Source organism: Orbicella faveolata, unplaced genomic scaffold, assembly GCF_042242905.1.
Source record: "Orbicella faveolata isolate gen_17 unplaced genomic scaffold, um_ofav_v1 contig_35, whole genome shotgun sequence".
Taxonomy (NCBI): domain Eukaryota; kingdom Metazoa; phylum Cnidaria; class Anthozoa; order Scleractinia; family Merulinidae; genus Orbicella; species Orbicella faveolata.
In genome coordinates, this window is record NW_028301564.1 from 14,760,608 (window position 1) to 14,787,877 (window position 27,270).

The following is a 27,270-nucleotide window of genomic DNA, read 5'->3' on the forward strand; positions in this document are numbered from 1 at the left end:
ACTCACGCGCGTCACGTACCTTGTCTGCAGCGTCAGGGTTTGCTCCAGCTTCTAATAAATGATCAACCACTTCAGTGTGTCCGCGGCCTGATGCCCATATAAGGGCTGTCATACCATGCTGTGGAAATAACAACGGGATTTTGGCTACGTTAAATCGTCACGTGATCGATAGCCAATCACATGGGTCACTTCAAGCGACCTCTGATCTGAAAAAAAAATTGAAAGCGCGCCAAAAAAAAAAAAAAAAACAGTTTTCGTGACCCTGGCCTGTTGTGCCACTCGATTCATCAGTCCATCAACTTAATTCTGAATGTTTCAAGATGTACCCACGTCAAAGCTAACAATTTCCTAGGATTGTTTAATATGTCATCAGTTATCTTCAGAAAAGGTTAGTTATCAGTATTTTAGTCACTCCTTCTTTGTGTGTAGACGTGTTATGACTACGTTAAATCTTTCAACAATAGAATTCTTTGCTGGTCATGTATACGCTATTCAGTTACAAATGCCGTTGAATTTTCGTTCCAGTTTGATGTGGACTTAGATTTGTTGCTCTAACATTTTCTTACTGAAAAAAGGATGTATTCATAGATTTTCCATCTGCTATAATAATGACAATTGATGATTAAAACGTAAGTAGTGAAAAACAAACTGTAAAATCGTGTCACGCGTCGAATTTACGCGAAGAATGCGATGTCTAAATGCGTTATGCGTTGGGGTCGTCACAGCTCGTAGGCCAGAATAGTTCACATAACGAATCAAGTGTCTATAAAATTTCAATCTTGTTCTAAATGCTTTTTTTTGCACTAATTCCAATATCACTCAGGCCTAAGCCCGGCTAGAAGATGACAATTTCAAATTCAACAAGAGCGTGCAAATTCTTCACACTGGAGATAAACAGAGAATTCCAGCAGATTGCCTTACACTCGTTTTAGGAATATGGGGTCGAATATCACTCAATCAATTACAGTTTTAAAATCAGTTCAGTGACCTGCAAATTCCCATACCCAATGAAAAATAGCAGAAAGCTCTTTAGATTTTCAAACTGAGAGGCTCTCAGACAGCAAACATGTCAGGGAACAAGCGACAATTAAAACTAAAAGAAGTTAACTTTCGACGTAATTTTTATCCCAACCACAGGGTACCCACGCTTACGAAATGAATGATCAATTATGAAATTGATAATTGGGAAAACTCACAGCTTCCTTCTAAAAGAATAGACCGTTTTCGATATATCAAAATTCAGCTTGGCAGTGAGGCTTAGAGAACAGAAACAAAGGAAATTGAATGACCATGTTTTTTCATTTCTTTTGTTTGTGTCGTCTAGGCCTCACCATCAAGCTGAATTTCAATATATCGAAAGCGGCGTATTCCAGCGCCACTGTTATTTGAACTTCATTGTATTATTATTGGAAATCCGAACTTTTAAACATGTTCATAGCCCTTTACAAAACGGTCTTTTAATGCGTAGCATTTTCCGAGGCTTGTGGTATAGTCTCGCAAGGCAACCAAAGCGCGCGCTGACCGCAAGTTCCTCAGACAAGAATAACGATAGCCGTGCGAGTTGTGCGGTTAGGAAACGTTTCTTAACTGTTGTTGATGTGGTCACTGAGAATTTCAAGTGAATTTTCAAACCAGGTAAAAAGAGCTTGAAGATTTTAAGAATCGAAAAGAAAAACATGCCACTATAAACAAAGCGAAATCACACGATAAAGACACGACTTCGCGTGGTGGGCAAAAATCAAGATAGAACTATACCACGTCGAAAATCACTTAAGATAATAAATATAAAAATAAAGATTACATGTTTTTTTTTTTTTTTTGGACGGAAGAGCTTACATGTAAAAGAAAAAAATCAATCTTTGTTCAACAAAATTTAATCATCTCTCATAAGACATCAAATCCTAGGAAATATTTATCACTATACAAAATTGAACCTTATCAAATACTAATGGAAGGATGGTTTAGCGAACAAAACTTATTTTTATTATATTTGGGGGATTATAATTTCTTCTACAGACTTCTGGCTTTGTTTATAGAAATGTGTGTACCGCAAGCCGACATGTGTTCCACAAAGAATCGGTATATATGCGATATTAAAAAAAACCTGGAATCGAAACATTTTTTTAAATCTGGAACATTTGAACTAAGATTGACACACCACTACTAAGCACATCCTAATTTCTTATTATTTGCGTTTAGAAAAGCAGACGCAATAAAGACAAAACAGGCCACATATTGTATCAAAAACCGCACATAAATTAAACATCTCCATGGTTAAAGCTATATATCATTGCATAAAACAAATAAACATTTCCGATTTTACGTGAACGAAACATTTCCATTTCGAATAGAGCTACACAACTAAACTATTTCATGCTCAAACGTTCCCTTTTTGCAGATTTCTACTTCTTTTTAATTTTTGCGCCACTTAGACTTAGACCAAACTGTCGTAAAAAGGGTCTTTCTAAATGCGTCGTAGTATTTGCCGAAAATTTTGTAATCTTGCTTAAAATAAATCCACGACAAAATAAATGACACAAAACTAATCAGACGAGCTTTAAATTTCAAACTATTAAGGGAGCAAGTATGATTGAAACGCAACATGGCTGCAGAAACGAATCAACTCTTTACAAAACATAAAAGACATGAAGAGCCATTATGAATGAATGAACAAATAGATAAACTGAACGACTTCTCTTGATAATGCGATTCAAGTAAAGTCTTTGTGTACTGTCTTGGCTAAACAATTCCTTCTGAAAACCATGTAATGCTGGAGAAGAAATGAACGATATATCCTTCTTGATGAATTTTCGTGCATCGTTGCGAAAATTTGAAAAAAAAAAAAAAGCGTATTCATATTGCATTTCATTATTTATGGCATATTTCATGGTTCAAAATCTCTATTGCGGCCCACATTAAACGTAATTTCTAGGGAGCGAATTGTACTTGAAAAGAAATTACTTCTCTTTGTGCAATTTAGTTTTATGCACAAAGATCAATCTCTTATAAACTCAAGCTAGTACTTTTCAAGATGGAACAATGCGCTAATGAAACTTCGTTCCTGGTGTTCAAGTCGTTAAATTCGCCTACAACACCATCGCAAGAGCCATGCGTTAATTCTCATATGTGCCTGGAGATGTCAGATACACACCAACTTATCACCTCGTTGTAACAACTCACTGCAATAACATAACTTCAGGTGCAAGACCACTTACGTTTGGACGGAATCATATCGGGAATGAACCTCTGGTTGTTGACGAGAGAATACCACCGAGAAACAATATTCTGATGTATATAATTAGAACTAACGAGCCACACAAAATAAAAAGAACTCTATTTGCTCCCAGTTCGATCTCAACTGAAGCTAGTTCACCTGCCGTGCGAATCGCTAATGACTTTTTAAATATATGCAAAATCGAACGCCACTTAAGATAAGCAACGAATCGCCACCACAAAAACTGCACACAACGTATGTCCGTCGAATGGCGGTCTCCACTGCGGTTCCACGCAACCAGGCATCGAAAAATAAACGTTTACAGTGAAACTGAGCTCGCAATATTCTGCAAAGTGAGGTGGGTTTATCACCGATATCAAAAAGACGATTTTATCATGGGCCGTCGCAAAGCGGATTAAAATAAAGGATCTCACAAGTCCATGATAAAATACGACCATTTGTCTGCTTGCTTTACAAATGTTCAATTCTTTAATCAAATTTAAAAAAATCTTACCGTTAAGATTTGTGAGGGTTTCCGTCGATTTCTGACGCTTGCGAAGTTCGCTCCGTTTCAGAGCCCAGTACATAATTGCCAACCGAATCATAGAATTCTGAAGACATTAAATTACTATTGACGTACTTCGCCAGTCGAAGTTTTTACAATTAGCATGCAATTAAACCAAAGATGGTGAAATATTAATATGGAAACACAGCAGCTTAGCTCAAACAAAAATGTAATCCCATTTTACCGAAACGCCACAAAAAAGTGAGCTACCTCTAATTACGGTATACGGCCGCCGCGACAAAAACTAGCCATCAGGCAACGACATACATTCGAAAGAATGTTATCTTTCAATTGGCTTCAAAGATCAATTGTTAAAAAAAGGCGATTTTGCCATTGATTTGAAGTCGAGATATGCTGATTGCAGACTTGATGAATTTAAAAGAAACACTGAAGTGAAAAAAGGAAAAAAAACACAAGCCTCTATCCTGGTGAGTCAACAGTATCACTTTACAAAGTTCTGTTTTTCTTAGCGCTGATCATTATTTATAATTTACAAGACATGAACACAAGTTTGGGCATGCTGCTCAAACGAAACATACACGGCAATGTGAGAGTAAGTATTAAGAATTTCTTAGTATTGTTTGTCGAAAATCCTCGGTTTTACTAGAGAATCAAAAAATTTCAACTTAAATTCGATTTCCCTTTGGTTTTAAATAAATAAGCGCAAGTGGATTTTTTTTCACAAATGGTTACCACCTCGAGTTATTCTTCTCGGGAAGCTAATTGAATATTGTAAGATGACAATTAATAATTGACTAAGTTAAGTCGTTAGCTAAACTTACCGTGCCTCCTGACTAGGAAACTCAGAATTCTTTCATGTGTCAATTTGTAAAACCAACTTAAAGGTTCGCAGTGGCTTGAGACAAAAAGCCAAAAAGGAAATATGAAAGAGTGCTTAAATGCTGTGAAGAAACTCGTCAGACAAATGATGAAGTCGCCATCCTCGACACGTCTGACAGATCTTTACAGCATTTGTAGCACTTTTAAAAAGCTCTCTAAAACATTTCTCGCCATTTTCTACCATTCATTTTGAGTGCTGCCCAGAAAAGGTCTACTTTGTTTCCAGTTTTTATGTTATTAGTTATTTTTCTGGGTCACGGGACAATAATAGCAGCTCTCGACCTTTACTGGGGAAGTAATGACTGAAAAACAAAACAACAGATTTCTTACTATTTCACCTAAATAAAAAAATCCATGCGCGCCGGCTTTACAATGGGTTCTTTTGGCTCTTTCCTATTGGTCCAAATGCGTTTTACAGACAAATGCTGCACGTGACTCAGTGAAAGAGGACGATGCCGCCATTTTAATAATAATAATAATAATAATAATAATAATAATAGCTGTGCGAATCTTTAATAATAATAATAATAATAATTATGAATATGTTGTGCGCAAATTCCATACATATATGTTCAAATGCGCATTACAATCAAAATACATAAAAAATGAACGTTACACGCCAAAAGTGAAAATTACAGCTTAAAAACTAAAATTCTAAAAAACTAAGTTATAGGTGAAAAATTACAAGCGTTTTGAGAAAAATATTTTATCCAATGTTAGTTTCCCAAGTATTAAAAGCCATGTACTATCAAACAATCGCACAAGGACAAAAGCCATTGAAACAGCTAGATAAGATTAACTCAAGCTTGTCGTGAGTTTTCTCAGTTCGACTTAGCTTTCATCGAATTAACGCATCAACAATGTGAACAAACAGGACACCACTAATTGTACTGTAAGTTTCTAAGGCCATCCTTTTTTTTCCGTTTATTGTCGAATGCGTTTTCTGATTTTGGGTCGGTCGGTCGGAAAAGAGAAAAACAAAAACAAAAATAAAATTGGAAAAGGAGTCTGGGGCTAGGAAGCCCGGTACCTCTGCATAATATCCGTGGAGCCTGGAAACAACAAGGTGTGGTTACAAAGTCAACATCGCACCAATGGAGGAAGGAAAAAGTCGACGTCGTTGTTAAAATCAAACGAGAACAGGGAAAAACTAAAAATCTGTAAGGCAAAAAATTGCTTATGTTTCAGATTAAAGTGACAATTATTTGAAATAATGTGTCATTGCCGTCATTGCCTTCTGTGTAACTTTTTCTTTTTTTTGAAAACGCGAAAATCTGGGTCGGTCGGACGACGCTAACCAGAGAAAAAAAAGGGGGATGGCCTAACTGTAACATAGGAGCCAAAAACATTTAATGAGACTGAACGTATAATCTGACTTAAACGTTAGCAAGGTGGCCTTAGTAATAATTGCAGGGAATCATGAGCGAAATATTAGAAAACATGAGCCTGTATGTTTTCTACATTTGTCAAGTGTTTTTCATATGTCTTCAGCTTTTTAACATGCTTTAAAATTATCTGAGACAACAGTAACTAAATGTGTGCAACACAATAAAATTATGATTTGATAAACTTGTATTTTGATGGTGCAAGAAACTACACACATGTAAAAATCATGGGATACAAAGGCATGCCATAAAAAGATGGTACGACATGGTGAATTTATATTTAGCAAGATTGCAAGGGCAGCTCAAAACACACATAGATGGCTAGATACCCAACAAAACAATTTAGAATGGCTTGATTTTGTAGAATAGTACTCAGAAATTAGCAGGAAATCATTAATATGGATAACTAATGGCTGCAAGGATGGAGAATCAAGGAATATTTCCCACATTCACTGACAGTTTATTTTTGCAAAACAACACTCGTATGAACTTACTTGTCCTCTCTCGTTAGGGTCCGCACCATAATCCAGCAACTCTCTAACAATGTCTTCATGTCCCTTGTATGACGCCCACACCAGAGGAGACCAGCCCCCCTACAATTATTGGTGATGTCCAGTTAGCCACAGGAGGATATTATCAGGTTTGCTTAGTTTTCTATTGTTATTACAAACAAAATTTTAATTTTGCGTGCAGGACAATAATTATTATGATATATAAATAAGTAAGGACATTATACCACAGTAGTGAAAGTTTTCTATCTGTTACATAAAGCAAATTGCAAAAATTTATCCAAAAACCGAATAACTGCCTGAGAATTGAAAAATTTCAGTTTAATGAGGTCAACAATTTTTGAGGGTCATAAACAAATGACTTAAAATTAATTAATGGTCAGGAATAATGATTCTGTCACCCAAACCTGGCACCGTATGATTATGAATTTGACTTTACACATGATGATTCATAATGTTATTATTTAAACATACCAATTGAAATAATTACATTTAATCTTTTAAAATATTTAATCCATATTTACCAAGTCTGGCAACTGAACTTTAGCACCACATTCAAGAAGCTCTTTTACAACCTCAATATGCCCCTCCTTACAAGCTGCAATAAGCGCTGTCCAGCCATCCTTAAAATATCAAAGTAACAAATTACTAACCATAGTTACAGAGTTATAAATAACTACCCTAGTTCTACTGAAAACAATCATTTAATAATCTGTAATTTATAAAGGGTTCAGAAATTTCTTTTTAATTACTATGGTGACCTCACCTCATCCTGCACATTGACTTGGACATTCCTTTTCAACAGTTCATGAACAATTTCCACATTCCCTTTTTCTGCTGCAATAATCAAAGGGGTCTGGCCATTCTGACAGAGACAAAAATTTCATCAGAAACATATTACCATTTGTTAACAAGTAAATTATAGGTAGCTGTTTTGGCTAAAAGTGGTTAATATTTAAATAACAATATTATGTAGTAATTATATGTACAATGCAGTAATATCTATTTCATTTTTAATATTCTACACAACTCTAAAACTGACATAAAAGCAAATTTATATCTTGAAGATGATGTATTTTAGAATATCGTTTAGAAGTCTTAGTGAGGGTGCCGAATGGTCCTTTAAAAACCATGAATCTCACAAAATTTTTGTTGAATTTCATGGGTCTATGTCTCATTTTTTAGCAGTTACTGGTATACGTTGCGTCTGGCAGTCTCTATTATTTTACAAAGCTGTTTTGCAGTCTCGATTTTTTTTGCAAAGCTAAGAATGTCTTGAAATACCGATTTGCTTGGTCATTTTTTTTTTTACACTTTTTTTTTAAATGATGTGATCTGCATGTCTTACAATCTGAACCTCTCAAGTCTCCATTTAAAACACCTTGAAGTCTCAATCTCACAATAATTGAAGCACAGTCATTTGAAATAGCTCAGTCTCTCAGAAAAAAAAAATCTTGTTTCATCCTCTCACAAAGTCCCTACCATTACCATTATTTGCCACCCCTTTTATTCTCTAACCTGGTCTCTTTGTTCCAAGTCAACACCTCCACTATCCAACAGATTCAAGACATGAGTACAACTTCCATCCCTGACTGCATTGAGAAATCCTCCATCATTTACTGTCATTTCCTGCAAAATGAACCACAGCAGTTTGTTACAATGAGTGAATGGGCAGACCTTTTGAAGAAAGTGAAACAGCTATGTGTGTTAAGTGGCATTCGCAACTAGCCCGCATTGGGGGAGAGGGGTAGGCAGAGCGATTTTGCCTACAACGTAGGCTTTTTGTAATCTACACTTAACGCGTGCCCATGATCTTAAATGGTAACCTGGCAATGTAGTATAATGTAAACGTGTGTTAGCAACCAGACCACTTCCCTAAATTGTCATACTACAAGAGAGCAGTCAAGAGGATAACTACCTGGGCAGCATGCAAGCTTATAAGAATGAATGCTTCTTATTTGACACTTAATGTTGGGTGGATCCTCCACAACATACATGTACACGTCTTAGGACCCAAGCCTTCAGCTGTCAGTTTAGCCCAACACATACAATAAATTTTACGACACATACGATTTACATTTTAATCACTATTATTTTCAGCAACCAAGTACGTAGTTAGTCATGAATGCCTCCATCTGAACATTTCAACGATTATGCAATATTATCTTCATCATGAAAACAAATAAAATACCCAAAAATATCATAAACAGCTTTGAACATATTGAATATAATTTTTCACTATAACATTTCAAATATAATATTTCAAATACATATAGAATACACTTTTCACAGAAATAATCCAGAGATCTTTCAAAGATTCCAGAATATTGACTTAGAGAGTTTTTCTTTGCGATTGCATGTTCGAGTTAGGATCTTCTAGAATTTATGATTATCATAAGAACATGAATCTTTCTTGCATGAGGATCTTCCAAAGTTTTCCAAAATATTAAATGTTTTAAGGCCCATTGATATCCTTCAGTTCTGAAAAATAGGAAGATTTCAAACACAAAACAATTTAGACCAAGATAAATGCTTGTGCATGTATCCTTAAGAAATAGAAAACATGTACCATGTTTCTATCAAGTTATAGGGACACGAGTAGAAGTTTGGGAGAACGAGAAATGCTGAACATGTACACGAGCTGCAGGCGAGTGTTTCCACAGCTTTTTCGAGTTCTCCCAAACTTTCATGAGTGTTTCTATAACTCGATAGAAACATGGAGAACATGTTTTCTATTTCTTTTAGAAAACACCGCGACAAAAAAGGGAAACAACTTGTTTACTTTGATCATCAAAATGTAACTTCTCTTTGCTCATGCCATCATTACGTCAACAGCTCGCGCTAGTTCTGCGTTTCCATCAAGTTATAGAAACAGGATTTTTAACCAATCAGCATGTGTATTTTCTTAGGGCTATTTTCTAAAATTAAATACTGTGATATATGTGATATATAATCAAGATACAATTTCAATGCTTTGTAACATACAAATTGTTCTAGTCAACTACTGTGTGAAGGGTAACATAATAGCAATAGAGAATCAAAATCACGATGTGATATCAAAGCTATAAACACAATTAAAAACAAATAAATTATTTCAAGATGGAATACATGCAAATAAAGTAATTTTCTGCTGGCAGTAGCTTTCAGTTCAATGAGATACAAGCTTTCTGCTACAATTGAATGTTAATAATTCACAATTTAAACTGATCACATGAGTATATGCACAAAACATATAGAACTTTAATTTTCTTGCTAGCTACATGTAGCTTTGTTTGTGAAAACTTAAATCTCATACCAAATGAAACTAAACCTATCTTAATGGTAGAAACAAAGGCTTTAAGTAAGAAATGATACAGCTAAATTCACAAAATATTAATATTATAACTTCTTTTTTTAAAAATTCAAAATTTAAATTGAAACAAAATTGAAGTTTTATGTTTAATTTTTTAAAAGCTTTACTTAATGCAGAAGTGCCACCTAGAGCATGAACCTTTCCAGTGTTGACACTTTTAAAGTGCTAGTCATGTAACCCCAGCTTGATGATTTAAAGTAAAATACAGAGACAATGAATTTAAACATTATTAGTTATTGTGTAAAGTACATGTAAATACTGTAAAACGAATTTCAATAGAATCGAAGAAACAATGGGTTTCAAAATAACAGATAAGAATCAATCAGCTCCACACTTTCCGATTGGCTATGAAAAGTTTTTATATTTTATCACCAGCAGTAAATTATTTCCACACAGATAAGATATTTCTAGAAACGTGTCCTAACTACATCAAGAAAACATGGTCAGGAAATCAACTGTTTTCAAAATATGAATCTAATTAAAGAAGCAAACTTGTTAAAATAGAAACAGAACAGAGCAGAAACGTCTTATTTGTTTAATTTCATACGTCACTGAATCATAAGTGCAAAGTAAGTTTTAGATCACTAACACGGACAATGTGAATTGTATACAACATATCACGTGTAAGGGCTGCTTCATCTCACTCAGCCAAGAATAATCTACCCAGGCAGAGCTGTCTTGAAGAGACTACATCTGTAACTGAGTAATAAACATGTATATTTGAGCATATTGTACATAGTAAAAAAGAATATTAAAAAGCAATTTGATTCAAATACATAAAGTCAAATAGCTTTCTTCCCAAAATATAAAGTTAATGTTTAATGCGGAAATTCTTACCATTTGTCTTTGTAAAAATATTTATCATTGAGCTGCCTAAACTCAACATTGTTTCCTTCTGCTTTGCTAAAAATCACTTGACAGAAAATACAGTTTGTTGTTATTGCATAAATAATAAAAAATGTCAGTCTGGAATATGTCTCTCAGCTTATGAATGCAAGAAATAAATTTCATGTACACAAATCCATTAATCAAAATTAGTGAAATATGAATTCATATCCTGCAGGTTAAAGTTAAAATTTCTAAAAGTATTCACCTGCAACTGCTATTGATAGCAGAACTATTTGGAGTTTCCTGTACCACACATTTTTCCCATAAAGTAGCCAGGATAAATTTCTGCACAAATTTGCACAAAATGTTTCACTTTGAAATGTACTTGCAATCAAGAACTTTGTTGCTGAGAAGCAATATAAAAAATTCATGACTTTCAACTTCAGATTTATATTTATCAGATTTACAGTGGATGGACAGAAGATAGTATTATCTGCAGCCTGTAGTTGTAATATTTTATGAGATTAAATACCATGCAAATTCAGTTTTTAAGGTCACAAATTATTTCAGATATTTGAGTGGTTATGACAATTGTTACAAGCATTACTGCTGAATACTATGTCAAGACAGTGTAAAATTGTCCCTTACTTCCTCAGTTACCAAGGAATTAAACAAGTTTTATGTTTGACCAATTTCCTTTTTAGAGAGTTGACTAAGAGTGAAGAGATTTTGACAATTATGGTGAAGTATCTATTTGGCCACACCATGTGGTAGAGTCACCTCGTGACAATACTTAGTAGAATTATTTTTGTTTCTATCCACTCATGCAGAACTGAAACACCATACTTGAACTCTCAAATAACCATGTTGGAGTGAAAATTGATGGTGAAATATTCTGTATGACAGATTGAACAAAATACCAGTCATATGATCTTCCAGTGTGGGTTTAATAAGTTCCAACTTGTCAAAAGAACTCAAACGGATTTCACCCCACGGTTTTCTTCATGCCATAAATATATTAGTTTTGATGTGGATAGTGACATTGTGTATGAATAACCATGCTTGCTATCAGGCTACCATCTGTTTTCATTAAGTTGTCCACAATATGATTATAATTATTATAAAGCCATAAACAATTTATATTAGTTTTGATTTAAATAGTGACATTGTGTAAGAAAAAAAACATGCCTACTATCAGGGTATCATCTGTTTTCATCATTCTTTCAGTGCTAGGTTGTCCACAACATGATTATAGTATAAAGCCATAAATATAATCGTTTTGATGTAAATAGTGACATTGTGTATCAAACAACATGCCTGCTATCAGGGTATCATCCGTTTTCATCATTCTTTCAGTGCTAGGTTGTCCACAAGGTGATTATAATATAAAGCCATAAATAGATTTGTTTTGATGTAAATAGTAACAATGTGTATGAAACAACATGTCTGCTATCAGGGTATCATCCGTTTTCATCATTCTTTCAGTGCTAGGTTGTCCACAACGTGATTATCATATAAAGCCATAAATATAATATTAGTTTTGATGTTTTGTTCTTAAGCTTTGGCTCTCTTTGTGATGTCAAACCCTACAGATGATCAACAGTAGAGTGAAAAGTTAAACATTAAAAAGCACAAGGAACTTGTGTTGGAACAAACAGGCCCAAGACGTCCTTTGTTTTTGTTGTAGTTCATTGAGGCCAATTTGACAGTCAACTAGTAATAAGAAAGACACCAACATAAAATAATAATTATTTTAGTCTGGGAGACTGCAGCCACTATTTTACCTACTAGCTACATGTACTTGGCCCTACAAAAAGGTTGTTAAAAGAAGCACTCCACTGATTCAACCACAATAAATGATATCACATCACATTACTTTATTGACATCACATAATTTTACATGCATGTATTGACTTATTGAAGGTTTATTTACCCAATAAATTCAGCAAAACATATTTTATGGCAAACTAGATTCATATTTGGATTCCCAAGTTTATGGACTACCATAAAAGTAAATACTAGTTCATTAATGCTTTAAATGTGTCTTCCAACATTTAAATATAGCAATGTGGTCCAGCATAAGCCATTACAAAATGTTTTGTGTGTTCGGGACATCAAATTTCAGATGATCAGGAAGTTTAATACTTGCCATTTCTAAAGTAGTTGCAGTCTGAATTCTGGTGAGTTGTGGTAAGCGTTTCTCATCTTCAGCAGGAGACTCTATCTGCTGCCTCCAAAACCACATAAGACATGCACTTCAACATCACACTGAAAATTTAGACATTATGCCTACTTATTAAATTAATATTAAGTTTAAAACCTAGTAATGTAATAAAAAATTATCTATATAGTTAGCGTTTTTTTCTTTTCTTATACCTAAACTTACAGCTCTGTTGAATGAGAATAACATGAACTATGATCACATTTTCATTCTATTCCTAATAGTTTCATACACTTTAACTCACAACTAATTAATTCACAATTTTAATAAGTCAAAATATTAATGTACATAAATTTTAAATCTTTCCTTTCGCTTTTCTTACAAACATTGTTGTACTCAAGGCATTATGAATTTAAACTAGCTAATATTTAAACAAACTGCTCAAAAACTCTCAGTTGTACCAATTATGTGATTCCTGAATCTATATATCCACAGTTAAGCTATGAAGATCATTGGGAATCCATAGAGTGAAGGGGTTTCAAAAACCAGAGTTTTCAGAGGAAAAAACAAAGGGAAACTAGAGTTTATCCAAAGTGTGGCCTGGGTACAAACCAAACTAGCATTTCATAGGACATACATGTGTACACATGCCACATAAGTATAATTGGCCATTTCCCAGTTCCCATTTGCCTCTGTGTCGAAACAAGTCTTTATGTGAAACCATTCATATGAAAATGTGCTCCACTTACAAGTGTATTCACATGCAAATCAAACTCATTTTCATATGAAATGTTTGACATGAGGACTCATTTTGAAATAGAGGCACATGGCCATTTAAGTGTTTTCTGAATTCAATCTGAGACATTATATGTACTGGGGGTAAGGGATGTGAGAGTAAGCCTGAATACAGGCACCTTCGTTGTCAAGTAGATCAATAACAAATTATTATTCTTTTTACTAAAAAAAATAATATTATGTTTAATTCATGACTTGAAATAAAGCCAGATTCAAATTTTTTTTTTCAGTCTGTCCAGCAAACAGAACCTATGCATTTTATAGTCATCTATAAATATCACCATACACTTTTGTAACATAAATTTAGAGCCATATTAAACCCATTTGCCAGTTTTTGTGGTTATTGGCTGCAGAGAAGTATTCTTTTCTCTGTTAAAAAGTAGATTCAAATGTCATATTTATAAACCAATTAAAATTAACTCTAAATTAGTAGGTTTCAGAGATGCCAACCTGTAGAGAAGTTTAAAATTCAGGAAATTGTCGATGTTGCATGAAGATAGATGTAACTCTTCTCAATGAACAAAACAATCCAGAAAAAAATTCTAGGGCATTCAAATGGAGGTGAATGAGAAATAGTAGTAAAAATATCTTCAGAAAGTTTCTGTTGAGTAAAAATTTGACATATGAATCGTTCGTCTCAACATTCTGTAATTTTGGACACAAAATTAAGTGGAACGGAATTTTCAGGAACGTCAAAATTTGATTATGCTGATTTTGTCCTGTTTTTCAGAAGTTCTGCAGTCAATCAGAAAATGTTGTTCCATTCTCCACTAAAACATTTCAGAGAACTCAAACCTGAATTTTTAATATTATGGAAACTACACTTAGGAGTTCCAAAGGAACCTATCAAAATCTGGGAAAGTGGGCACATATAATCAGTGAAATTGTTCTTGCATTTTGATTAGTTCTTACTTATGATCTATTGGAGGACAGATTCATAGATGACATCATGAACATTCTTTTTTGTTTCTTTATAATTTATACAAAACAGTTAGTATAAAGCTACTAGCGTTGTATCACAAATGCCATTCTCTGATTGGCTACACTACTCACTATCTATTCTGTGATAGATAGTGAGTAACATAGTTAACAAAATGACGGCCACTTCTTGGCCTTTTCGAAATGTCTGTGAATCTGAGGATTTAGATATTTAGTTTTGAACAACTTGCAGATTTATACTAGATAATTTGCTCTCAATTTCTATGCATGATATTGTCGAGGGTGCAGCCCGAGTCAACTATCACACGATAGAAATCTCGAGCTCAGAATCCAATTGTTTAGTAGATTCCATGTTGCAGTGTGTCTGCTCAGTAATAGTGAACTTCAATGACACACTTGGCTATTGCCTGATGTGCCACCTTTTTGTTTTTACCACATTTTGACATCCTCTATGACCATCTATGATCTATCACTGAACAGACGCACAGCAAAGTGGAATCTATTAGTTGATTTTACCATATAAACCATCATATTTTCGAAACAAGATTTACGTTTGGAAAGCTTTCTGCTGACAAAAAAAAAAAAAACAGGAAAAAAAAATAGTCAAAATAAAGTAAAAATAAACGTTTTGAAAGCACAAAACGTTGAATGCTTATAAACTGACATATATACTATATACAGGTATGAGGGCGACAATTTTATTCATTTCTGTACCAAATCTAGCATTACAAATAACACTTCTTGACGTAAATTCTTTCATTATTTCTAGATCTTTCTAGTTAAAGAGTTCTTTAGATTTTTTAGCCAAAAAAAGACCTCTATAATCAATGAGACTTATGCAAAATTGGTCAATGTCTCGCCTATGTACTAAACTTTAATTTCCAACTTTCCAATCAAAAACGTAACATTGTCAGCAGAAAATATGTTACATAAATAAGTTTTACGTGGAGCTAAGAAGGGCATGATAACAGAATTTCAATGTCGTACGACCCCCAGCAAGATAGAATGATAGTGCATTGAGAACTTATAATGTTTACATGACTTTCCCAGGGGTTCAGGGCAGCTTGTGATCAAACAATCTTTTGTTTTGTAGGATAAAACATTATACATCCGTGGGCGAAAGAACGCAATATCTGCATGATAGTAGAGAAAATTGAAATAAAACACTGTGTTTAAACCTGTGTGGTGCAATAAAGTGGAACTTATAAATAAAACGGTTACACGCGCGAAAAAATAATGTATTGTTTTCTCCTTGGTAAAACAACAGAGAGAAAGTATTTCTTGTGCAAGCTCTTGAGCTAGGTCAGTTCTGAGAAGGATATATCACTTTCTGAAGTATATCCAAGCCTCACTGTTTACTTGGTGAAGACACAAAGACAAAAGAATCATAGAAAATGAATTTCGCATGGAATGTGTGTGTATAGTTTATACAAATCTGTCACACGCTCGAATGAGACGTTGGAATAATACGTACCCCTCGAACTTCAAACCGTTTGTTTACGTTTTGCAACTAAAACATGAGATTTGCAATCGCTTACTATGGGCGGCAAGCAAGAGTTATGCCAAGAGAGATAAGAACTAATTTATTATACAGTATTTTTTTTTTTAAGATGTAACACTTGCCGATTTTGTTCGACGGCGGTGGCTTTTTTACAAGCACGTACATTTCGACGAATGTAAACATCTCGTCGAATATTCATATCGTTAATAAAAGCCCCGATTGTCAACAAGTTGATCAAGAGCTGGTTAGTGCACGTATTTTTCTACGAACCTCTAGACAAAATAAATAATAAAAAAAGCCTTGACGACAGCGTCTTTCGACTGCTTAAATCGTTTCGACAACGAAAATCGTTTCAACACCAATAGCTTAAATCAAAACGCGACACGGGACGTATCATAGGTTAATGTCAAAGTCTGTTCATTTGATTCTCCTTTTAAAAAATTATCATTTTTTCCGTATATTTAAGATAAGAATATCTAATTCTCTCAACAAAAAATCGATTTACATCGGGCCATTTCGATTTTGTTTCTCGACAACATTTAACCATAGTTAGTCTCCTCTACTAACTATGATTTAACACTGGGCGCGCTAGAAACGAATCGAGAAGTTCCCTTACCGTGGAGCTGGTTAAATCATATTTAATTCTGTATGGTGAACAAAAACTTAAGTGTCATTATCAGCTCTTCGTGCAAACATGTTGAACAATTCACCGAACGCTGCTGTTCCAGACAGAACTGTAAACACGGCGCAATTACTAGTGTGCTAAAAGCGGTGTCGAATTACATCACTTGTTGGAAAAAGTATCACCTCAGCAAAGTAAGGTTGTGATCGGCTTTGTGAATTTATCCTTTTCTTTCCGAAACATTTGCCACATTTCCGGTAGTACAGCGCGAGCAGGAGTTCTCGAGAAATCCACTCGACATATATCAACAAGACGTTTATATGAAGAAATTTGGTAAACATAGACCTTGTACGAATGGTTAGTCGACCATCAAAGTGAACCATGCTCCCTAAATAGTGCCTGCGGAGGTCGTTTTGGTGTTGCTTTCCAAAATACGGAGCGTTTTCCAATCAAACCTCACATGTTTACACGCACATTCGCTTATCTCAACATGAACGAACCCGCTATCGAGCCACAAGAAAAGCGAGTTTTTCTTCATAGAATGCGACTCTCTAAAGGGATTATCCACTCACCTTCCAGAAATCCCTGAGATCTGCGAGTTGCTGTGAGTTGAGAAAAAGATCGGTCGCTTCGATGGTGTTTATCGCCCCATGAATTAAGCGATGCGAATATTTAGTAACTCTCAACACTGCCGGCCGCCAAGCATTTCATTTACTTCGGTGCACTGCTGGTCTATGAAGCATGCGCAGATGAAAAACTGCATGAATTATTCACCGCGGTAACATGCAGCACCAGGCGGGAAGACAAGTACGCCAGCTTTTAGTTTCTGATCACCTGTCGTTTTGGTTATTGTTTACTGACACAACTTCACGTCAGCACTGTCTTGAGAAATATATTAATTGCAACAAAGAAGTGAAAGCGACTGCCGTTCTAGCGAGTACTGTCAGAATATTTACAATATTTTATGCCGCGCGCCATTTAAGAAAAATATCAAAAACGGCGTAAGCTTTGATGCCATTTAAAATTTCCATCATTCCAGAACGTCGCAGTTCAGAATTTCATCTCGCTCTAATCTTCCAAGCTTTTAACTTAGAAATCCGACTTTTTAATTTAGTGCACGATTCAGTGCGTGGCTTTTAAGGAAGGCTAACCGCATTTTAGACCGCGCGAAGTCCTAACTAAGAAAAAAGATGGACAGGTGCTTGAAAAGTTTCCTTTGCAAAACAAACGGTTTGTGAAGAAAGCGAAAATTTGGCTTTTAAAACATCGGTTTCGCCATAAGTTGCATATACACCAGACAATAGATGGGCTTTACCTCGTTGTTTTCATGCAGCATGCTGTAAAGCCACATACAGGCATTTCTCTTTATAAGGCCCGGCAATTATCCAGCGAGAAATCGATATTCACCTTTCACTATATCATACTGACCACAAGGAGAATAAAAAGTGCTGTTATTATCCTTCACACATCATTAGCAACATAAAGGAAAATAGCGAAGCTCTTGACAAAAGAATCATTAGGCCGACATAAGGCAAAACTCAAGATGACCGAACGGAGTCCCACAGAGAAAAAGGCTTGCGTTCGGCCGGGTCTCTGCGATGAAGCCTCTTTTGAGCATCGTCTTGTCATTCGCTTTTTTAAATCCGATTTAATCCTCGATGCGGAGCGATCAAAAGAAAGTAATCAACTTTAATTTTTTTCCTGAAAATTACACGTAAATAATTCGTTTGTTTTTGGTTCAGAGGTTAATCGCTTGCTTTTAATTTATTTCTCTATCACTAAATTAAGGCGAAACGCGTGTCCTACTGTTTACCTCTCACAGCGCTGGCGAGGAAGGACCTGTCTAGCTTGCAAGCAAACCTTGCTCGCGGGCTCGCGGATGTTTAAGCGGGCCCAAAAACTAAGCCTGCTCAAAAGGCAGAAAGAACGCATATCAGATACAAGCTGTTGTCTGTACACGTTTCCATTGAAAATTTGACAGCAGTTGATCGACTCGGTGGAGCGTTGTTTGAAAATTAACAAGAAAGCGGTATTTAAAATCAACTTATCCATAGTTTTCACAATCTTTAAAAACAAATTCGTTTCATTTAAAAATAAGCTCAGAAACGTTTTTCTACCTTAGCAAGGAAAAACCCAAATATCATCAAATTACTACCGTAAACTTCCGAGAGTAGCGATCCCCCGAAAGTAACGTCAAAAAATTGTGGCCCGCGAAAGTAGCGAACCCACCAGAAACCCCTTCCCCTCTTCCTCTCCCCCGCCCCCTTCCCGAAAATAGACCCAGGTTCAATATTCATTTTTTTCCAATCATTATTCAGATGAAAGTTACGTATGGTAACTTGCTTTAAGGCACTCTACAACAAGGGAAGGTACATGCCATGAAGCGTTGTGAGATGTCAAGTCGTGCTTCATCAGTTAATGTTGCGCCGTGTTATAACAAATCCCGTAGAATTTTCATCACGAAGTAACGGGACCGAAATATAGGAAACTTTGATTCAAATTAATATCATTTTCAACAGGAGCTTATTTAAAAAAAAACTTTTCTTCAAATTAAAATTGGAAACTCGACCAGTGCACTGAGATATGGTTAGAGCAGACTACTAACGTAGCGGTGAGTCATGAAGTGCCGACCACTGACAACGCAGTCTAGACATGAACTGCCTTCCCATGTGACAGCAACGTAGATTTAAGACTAATTAAACTGGAACGAAAAATTGTATCTCATGTCTTAAAAACCGTATTTTTAAGAGTTTCCATCTTTTATTTCGTAAAAAGAGCTCAATCCTACCAACTTTATAAAACGTTTTTTGCTCCTCGAAAGTGACGACCCGCTGAAAGTAACGAGTCTCGAAGACTTCAAAGAGGCCACTCGTGCTAATTCCAAAAGTAACGAGGGTCGTTACTTATCCTCGCTACTTTCAGAAGTTTATGGTATTGTCATCATTGTTGTTTTACTTTGACATGGTACATCAGAAAGGAAAAATATTCTGGCACAGAGCGTTTTTAGGAGAGTCGGGACAGATTTTTGATTGGTGCACAATTTGAGTCATTCTGTAATTAAATCTCGTAAAACAATCCGGCTTTCCCTCGGGCTATGAAGTTATATATCATATAAACAGCAAGTTATGCGATACGCAGCCGTGACGAGGTCAAGTCAACGTTCAAAACTCGTATTCTGCCGTATTCGGGCAGTAATCTTACATAATCTACTAGCTTTCTTTTTTTGCAAGTTCAGACTGAACAAATTTACCAAATTAGACAGTATTAAATTTATCCACGCACGATTACGAGTACACTTTGGTTTCTGGCTTAAACTGCTGCGGTTTAAACGAAATCAGTGAAAGAATATTAATTTAATTATGCGAAAAGATGTGAAAAGCTAGGAAAAGAAAGTGTTCTTATTTGTAAAAATGGGCCACGAAGTTATACGGACGCTTCATGCAGTATTTAAACAAGCCTTGACAAGAAAGTAAATACAGATGATCTTTTCCCAGTGCAGTAACTTTTGTTTTGACTCGAGCCGGAAAAAGTAATTTTTCGTTTAGCATGCGTATTTATGACCTTCATCTTTCTGTGGGCGTCAGAAGTTATGCGTCATCATGTCCCATGCGTCATAACGTATGGGACATGACAAACTTTAATTGGGCGATTTCTAGGACGATTTTCAGGAGCGGCAGAAAATAAATTGACTCATGGCCTTGCAATATTACTTTGTAATAATACAAAGCGGTGGCTGTAATGCTTGTTTTGGGAGCAGAATAGACAGATCGAAGCTATTAGAGATAAAGCAATATCACACTGCTCACCTCGGTAACCTTGCTCAAATATCCCGCTCTTTGTACTGAAAGTGGCTTGTTTCTTGAAGTCATGCCACGTCTAAAAAAATGGGAGAACTGATTGCATGCGAAGACAAGATCCAAACCTGCCGAGAGCAACATTCACTGCCTAAGACGAAACTGTCTGGCACCTCCTAACGAGTATTATAATAACAGAGAGTCTCGTGAGAGCTGACTGACCGATTGAATGACAAGGGGAGGGGTGAGTTTCCGCTTTCATACGACCCAACCCGAAAACGATGGTTACCTACAGCTATCGACTGCTGAGGTATTTGCAGTTACGGCTTGTTTGTTATTGTTCCCTTCCAACCAATTCCTCATTTCATTCATCGCGTAGTTTCTTTCACATAGACTTGTGCACATGACCATCTCTTGCTGACAAGTTTTTGACACTTTCTATGTAGTTTTAGAAAATAGCCCAAAGAAAATACGCGCGCTAATTGGTTTAGAATCGATAAAACGATGGCGCGAGCAAAGAGAATTTACATTTTGATTATCAAGCAAATAAAGCATTCATTCATTCATCCATTCATTCATTCATGATCAAAGTAAACAAGTTGTTTTCTTTTATTCGTCGTGGTGTTTTCTTAAAGAATCTGCAATAATTAAGAAATAGAAGACATGTTCTTCGTGTTGTATCGAGTTATAGAAACACTCGTGAACGTTTGGGAGAGCTTGATAAAGCTCTGGAAACACTCACCTGTCGGCTCGTGCTCCTACAGCATTTCTCGTTCTCCCAAACTTCCACTCGTGTTTCTATAGCTCGATAGAAACACTAAACATGTTTTCTATTTCTGCAGTCTATGTATCACTTCTGTAAATTAACCCTTGGGCGTACAGGGGTGGGTGGTGGTGGGGGGGGGGGGGGTGAGGGGGTGTATGTCATCCCCAACAGGTTTTTTGGAACTTTAACGAGGATTTACTCTGAGATACTGAAACTTTCACTAGCTGTTTATTAATGCCATAGAAATTTTGATGAGTCAACTGTTTCTTCTCGTCATTTTACATTACCATGGCAACTGTTAAGGAAAGTGAATTGCTTTCTGTTTTGTTGGTTAATGAGCTAATGTGAGCCAGGTTTTGCAATAACAAAGGCTCGCAGAAGTAATAAGGTTCGATTTCCGTCAGTCTCTTGGGTCTGGTTTACGTTCCTCTCCGAGATGGCTTCGCAGGCAGCGCCTGATCAAATAAACCGGTCAAACACGATCCATTGCAACCGTCATATTGCGAACCATGTACAGTTGAACGCCACGAGCTCGAGCTCTTAAGGGCAACCACAAAAAGTTTGAGGGGCGCTAGAAGATAACCCAGTTCGAGATAGCGACGTCAATTGTGATCCTTTTTTAGCGACCACCCGTGATCATTTAACAGCCCCAGGCTTTAAAAGTGACTAATTAAGGCCCCGTCTACATAATACACCGGAGAAATTTGAAAATGCAGCATTATTTTTGCGGTTAGGCCTACCGTCCATACTAATCCGTCACGAAAAGGGCTTTTCGAAAACGTTCTTTAAACCGGAGGAATTTGAAATCGCCGGCTTTTCGTTTTCGTGTGCACGGAAAAGTTTGAAAGCGATGCTTTTCGAAAACAATGACGTCACGATAATCACGTGTTTTCCCTGACCGAGTTTCCCTCAAACACAAATCCAAAATGACCGTTGATTGTTACGTTTTCAAGTTTCTCCGGCTTAGTGTGGACAAAAAACATTTGCCGAGTTTTCAGAGTGAAAACTCCGCTTTCAGATTTCTCTGGCGTAGAGTGGACGGAAAACATTTGATGCCTTTTCAGACTGAGAACTCCGGTTTCAAATTTCTCCGGCGTAATGTGCACGGGGGCCTAAAGGCGTTTTCGGAGGAGAGAACTAAAACCTGGCGGGCGCGTGATTTGAGTCAAGTTTGGTGTGCTATCCTAACAGACTAGAAAAAGTCATTATGAATACTACTGCTAGTGGCAGTACCAATTATACTTTTATTTTCCTTTGTGCAATTTATTTCCCTGAAAGTGATGATTTTTTAAGCATTGCAATTTAATTACAATCTAATTGCGGTTAATTTTAAACTATTAAACTTATCTATAAGAAAGAATTGAACTGTGTACATTGTAAAATGAAATGCGAAAATTTCAATAATTTCCATAGCATTGGTGTCATTCATAAATATTGAAATATTGCTTTCGGATGGAAATTTAAATTGTCTCCTATAATCAGCTATATTTAACTTCATCTTCAATCATATTTGAAATAATTCCTGTACAGCAACATTTTAAAGCACTGTTCATTTGAATTAAGTTTAGCCGGCCTGCGCGGTACGTTGAAATTTCATTTCTGTATTCATTTGTTAATTTTTAAAGGCTTGTTTTTCGTCGCTTTCAAAGCTTGCGCGCGGCGACTTTTCTCCAGTCACAAAGTGGCAACCAATCACAGCAAGGCGAACCCATCTTTCATGGTACGGCCAATGAGAAGAAACGACCCCTGAAACCCCTAATGACGTCACACGTTGATTTAATTCACATTGCCACACTGCTTGTCCAAAATAGATACTACCTATAATAACAAAAAAATACTGTTCTCTTTTTATTTCAACAGAAGAACTTGAGAGATGAGAAGATAGACTGTGGCTGTTGCTGTCGTCGCAAGCATAATGGGAAATCCAATTCTACAACAAAACAAAAATAACAGTTTATCATGTTAGTCAGGTGAGCGTTCCTGAACAAATAAGAATTTTCCGAATATTAGCTGCGCGAAAATTAGGGCGAGACCAAACAAAACAAGAGTAGGAGATGGAGGGGCCATCTTTCTCCCTCTCTCTATTCCTTTTGCTTGCTCGCGCCTCACTTATCACACGCCCAAAAGACGGGAACGATCGCTATGTAAACTAAGTAAAGTTTAGGACGTCCTTGCTCTGTTAAAGGGTTCATGTCGCGCTGCTTCGCACAAGCAAACACTGATCTGGTGACGGTAATACACCATTTAAGCTTGGGCGGTTTGTTGACTCAATTCAGACCATGTGATACTCTTAAAATTCTTACTTTCAAAATTTCTTATAGTCGCATGTATGTGAATGAAAATTTTTAGACTGATAAAAGAACAATTCACTAGATAATATCACGTGGTCTGTGACGGGAAAACAAACTACCCAAGCTAAAGGCTTCTTGGATCAAACAAGTGTTTAGTTTTAGAACAGCCACTCTCCGCCTAATTTCAGTTAAGACAAGCCTTTATGTTAAATTTCCAATCTGTATCCTCTGTGAAGCTGAGCTAAGTTGAATAATCTTGTCTTGTCTAATCTTGCCGTCACACTTTCAGCGTCCTTTATACTCTCCGAAATGTGATAATTAATGAAGTAAAGAATAAAACAAGAATTCAAAAAGACTATAATAAAAAATTCTTACTTGAAAAAGCTGTTGAAAGTAATAGGATATCCGTACTGCTCTGCGAGTCCAGCACATACTACATTAGCTGATGCCCCAATTAGAGTGCCGTTCCCTGCATTGAAACAACAACAGTTTCGTTAACAAAATATTAGTTGAATGTAAAATAGAAAGCATTAAATGTTAAAAGATACGAAAATGTCTCCTAGAGCAAACTCATATTCTTACAGTCAAACCAAGTGAAGCGTACTCCTCAAGATTACATTTATTTAACAAATTGATTACTTGAATATCAAACTCGCAAGTCGTTCCAAGAATACGGCTAACGGGTTCAATATTAGAAAAAAAATCACTTCATTATTGCACTCTTCAAACGACTAACGGGTTCAGTAAAATTTCTGTGGTAGTCATCTGGGCGACTAGCCAGCGAACACAGACAGATTTTCGGAAATACGTCTGTGTTCGCAGGCTACCGGGCGACAAGATCTGACAATATGAAATCGCCGAATATTAAAATTGTCTCAGTTTCAGCTGCAAGAGTTGTACATGGCCCCGCATGGTGTTTCGGAAGATTCTGCATGTGTGCCTCACCTCCTAAGCAGGAACCCATGGCCAGGGCCCACACCAGAGAATGAAGATCTATATTATTATTCTGACTGAGTTCCATCACAACTGGAATCTGCAAAGAAGAAAGCGAGTGTTTGAGAACCTTGCCCAACCCAACTAGTTTGACCTGTTGCTTTACGCGACAAACAAGCGCAAGCCCGCGGAACCCTTGTCAAATGGGAACGAATCTCGCCCGCGGGACACTTGACAAATGAGAACCAATCTTGTTCCCAAGGCCACCATCCTTTTGGTAAGCAGCGCAAATCGGAACCACTGAACAAAATCGGAAGCTGAGCCAGCATTGATCACAGCGGTCGCTCTCTCGCTGCGTGTTCAATATTGGACACATGCACATAAGTATATCGCCACCAGGATTTCCTGGTCCCGGTTTTCTGTCTAGAGCGAAGAGTCTCGGTCACCACTGACGGAAAACGCGGGCTCTGAGGACAAAATTGAATGAGAAAATGGGTAGATTAAATAGTGACGTCACGGTGATGTCATCCTATGAGGTGTTGTATGGCGTTTTCTACCGGGGCAATTGGTTGGAACTTCTTTTTTACCACGATTAGAAATCGTGCAACGAACTTGTTGCGCGCAAGGATACAACAAAGTATGTAGTACACGGGGCCACTTTGTTTTAAAACAGTGTTATGGGCAACAATATTTCTAGGTCGGAACTGGGAAGAGAAAGCGGAAAGACAAATAAACCGCTTACCATAGCAGTTGTAAAAGGAATATTGTCTATAAATGATGACACCAACGCTGAAACCCACACGATTACAATAATCGCGATCGCCAGCTGCCAGTGGTTGTCGCTTCCACTCTAGAAGAAAGTAAATAAAACACAGTCAAATAAATTAGTGAAAGGATCGTACCGTTGCACACACTTTGGTTTGAGCCTGGTTTACCATACGACGCAAGCAGAAGGCAAGAAACATACGTAGACGCAATAACGCAATAATAATTGGCGCCTTTTGTTGAGAGAAACGTTCGAGAAAGGCCCGACCACACTACGCCGGAGGAATTTGACAACGCATCAAATGTTTTCCGTCCACACTCCGCCTGTCCATTTTGGATCTGTATTTGAGGAAAAATCGGTCAGGAAATCACTTGATCATCCTAACGCCATCGCTTTCGAAAAGCTCCGCTTCCAAAATGAACACTCGAAAACGAAGAGCCGTCGTTTTTAAATTCCTCCGGTTTGAAGAGCGCTTTCGAAAAGCTCCGTTTTCGTGAATAGTGTGGACGGTAGGCCTAACTGTAGAAAGAAAGCTGCGTTTTCAAATTTCTCCGGCGTTGTGTGGACAAGGCCTTAGCTACCCGTCCAATCAAAACTACCAGGTGCACTGCCCGTGCACTACACTAACACAGGATCATTTGGATTCTCTAGCTCGCAGACTACCTCGCTTTGTGAATTGTGGAGCAATGGATGAACCAACCTAAACACGTCAAAAACAGTCGGTCGTAAAGTAACAAATTTATCGCGCGTCGATTTGATAATTTTCGTCCCCAATGCTAACATAAAAAAACAATAGACCCCTACACAACTTCAGTTGTTTTACTGTGAAAATTCTAAAAATTCTATTGAGGAGGCGGCGGAGGAGGCTCTGGGGAATAACTACAAAGCGGAGGCGGCGTGGCCGAGTGGTTTAGGGCGCTGGATTTGAAATCTGGAGGTCCTTGGTTCAAATCCTCCTCCCTACCGCTATCTGGATTTGTTCTCGGTAGCCTCGAGTTCAACACCTCGACCGCGTTCTGTAAATAGCTAACTGGTCAGCCTCCCACCAGTTGGGATTCTTGATAGTTTATGTTAAATTTGAAATATTTGTTTATTTATCTACAGCGTCCCCAGTTAGCACATTTAATAGCGCTAAATACATTTGACACCTAAATAAAGTTGCTGTTATTATTATTATTATTATTATTATTATTATTATTACTATTATAAAAAGAGGAGTGTTTATTGTGACAAAAACTAGAGCTAAGCTTTACAAAATGCTATAATATTTACACAATTTGATGTCTGCCCAACCTATAAAACATGTTTCCGTATCTAATCATGATGTCATGGTTACTACAACTAATACTAATACTACTATCATCATCATAACATTAATTAACATATTCCATACAAATTGGTATATACAAGGCAAAAGTAAGTAAAAGAAATAAACTATTAAAACCTATTTCAACAGTGTTTACATAATGGCTCCCTCCCGGGTTTCAACGTCAATATCGGTATATTACAAGGTAAAAGTAAATAAAAGAAATAAACTATTAAAACCTATTTCAACAGTGTTTACTTAATGGCTCCCTCCTGGGTTTATTACTATTACTATTACTATTACTATTACTATTCCTATTCCTATTCCTATTCCTATTCCTATTCCTATTCCTATTATTATTATTATTATTATTATTATTATTATTATTATTATTATTATTATTATTATTATTGTTAAAACGGTTTAGTCAGTTCCTTTTTCTTAAGTCCTTCTTTCACTTTCATTACGGTTCCATTCTTTCCGTCGGTAAACAAAAAGAAATACATAATAGACCAATTTCGATACATTAAAATTCAGCCTAACTCAATAGACCTCAACACAAGGCCCTGGGGAATAAACCCAGCAAACTTTGTAGTTATTCCCCAGAGCCTCGTACTGAGGTCTATTGTTTTAGGCTGAATTTAAACACGAAGGCGCGCTATATAAGGAAGTCTTCCTTGGGAAGACCAAGGCTCATTTGTCA

At 36.5% G+C, this 27,270-nt stretch overlaps 2 protein-coding genes and 1 long non-coding RNA gene across 11 annotated transcripts in view; 1 reads left to right on the top strand and 2 right to left on the bottom strand.

Moving 5' to 3' along the window:
* The window catches only part of LOC110043008 (kinase D-interacting substrate of 220 kDa B-like), a 33,922-nt gene extending 16,462 nt beyond the window's left edge, over positions 1 to 17,460 (bottom strand). Inside the window, exons 1-7 of one of the 2 annotated variants that reach the window (XM_020748403.2) lie at positions 17,284 to 17,460; positions 12,843 to 12,961; positions 8,032 to 8,142; positions 7,280 to 7,378; positions 7,038 to 7,136; positions 6,499 to 6,597; positions 20 to 118 (exon numbers count right to left, since the gene is read on the bottom strand). In XM_020748403.2, the coding sequence (XP_020604062.2) occupies positions 20 to 118; positions 6,499 to 6,597; positions 7,038 to 7,136; positions 7,280 to 7,378; positions 8,032 to 8,142; positions 12,843 to 12,938 (603 nt within the window). In that variant the 5' untranslated portion in view covers positions 12,939 to 12,961; positions 17,284 to 17,460. The remainder of the gene's footprint in view (positions 1 to 19; positions 119 to 6,498; positions 6,598 to 7,037; positions 7,137 to 7,279; positions 7,379 to 8,031; positions 8,143 to 12,842; positions 12,962 to 17,283) is intronic. The other variant, XM_020748404.2, reaches the window with a different exon arrangement.
* On the top strand, positions 116 to 26,809 carry LOC110043015 (uncharacterized). The gene is made up of 4 exons (XR_002295959.2): positions 116 to 388; positions 6,516 to 6,644; positions 23,132 to 23,241; positions 24,442 to 26,809. It is a non-coding gene; the product is annotated as an uncharacterized LOC110043015 (long non-coding RNA).
* Positions 22,477 to 27,270, bottom strand: part of LOC110043010 (P protein-like) — a 30,313-nt gene continuing 25,519 nt past the window's right edge. For 4 of the 8 annotated variants that reach the window (XM_089273104.1, XM_089273105.1, XM_020748411.2 and 1 more), the window contains 4 exons: positions 25,238 to 25,345; positions 24,508 to 24,595; positions 23,938 to 24,031; positions 22,477 to 23,201 (listed from right to left, as the gene is read on the bottom strand). In XM_089273104.1, coding sequence (XP_089129230.1) covers positions 23,120 to 23,201; positions 23,938 to 24,031; positions 24,508 to 24,595; positions 25,238 to 25,345 — 372 coding nt within the window. In that variant the 3' untranslated portion in view covers positions 22,477 to 23,119. Of the gene's footprint in view, positions 23,202 to 23,937; positions 24,032 to 24,503; positions 24,596 to 24,827; positions 24,963 to 25,019; positions 25,346 to 27,270 lie in introns of those variants that run through there. The other 4 variants (XM_020748415.2, XM_020748413.2, XM_020748414.2 and 1 more) reach the window with 4 other exon arrangements.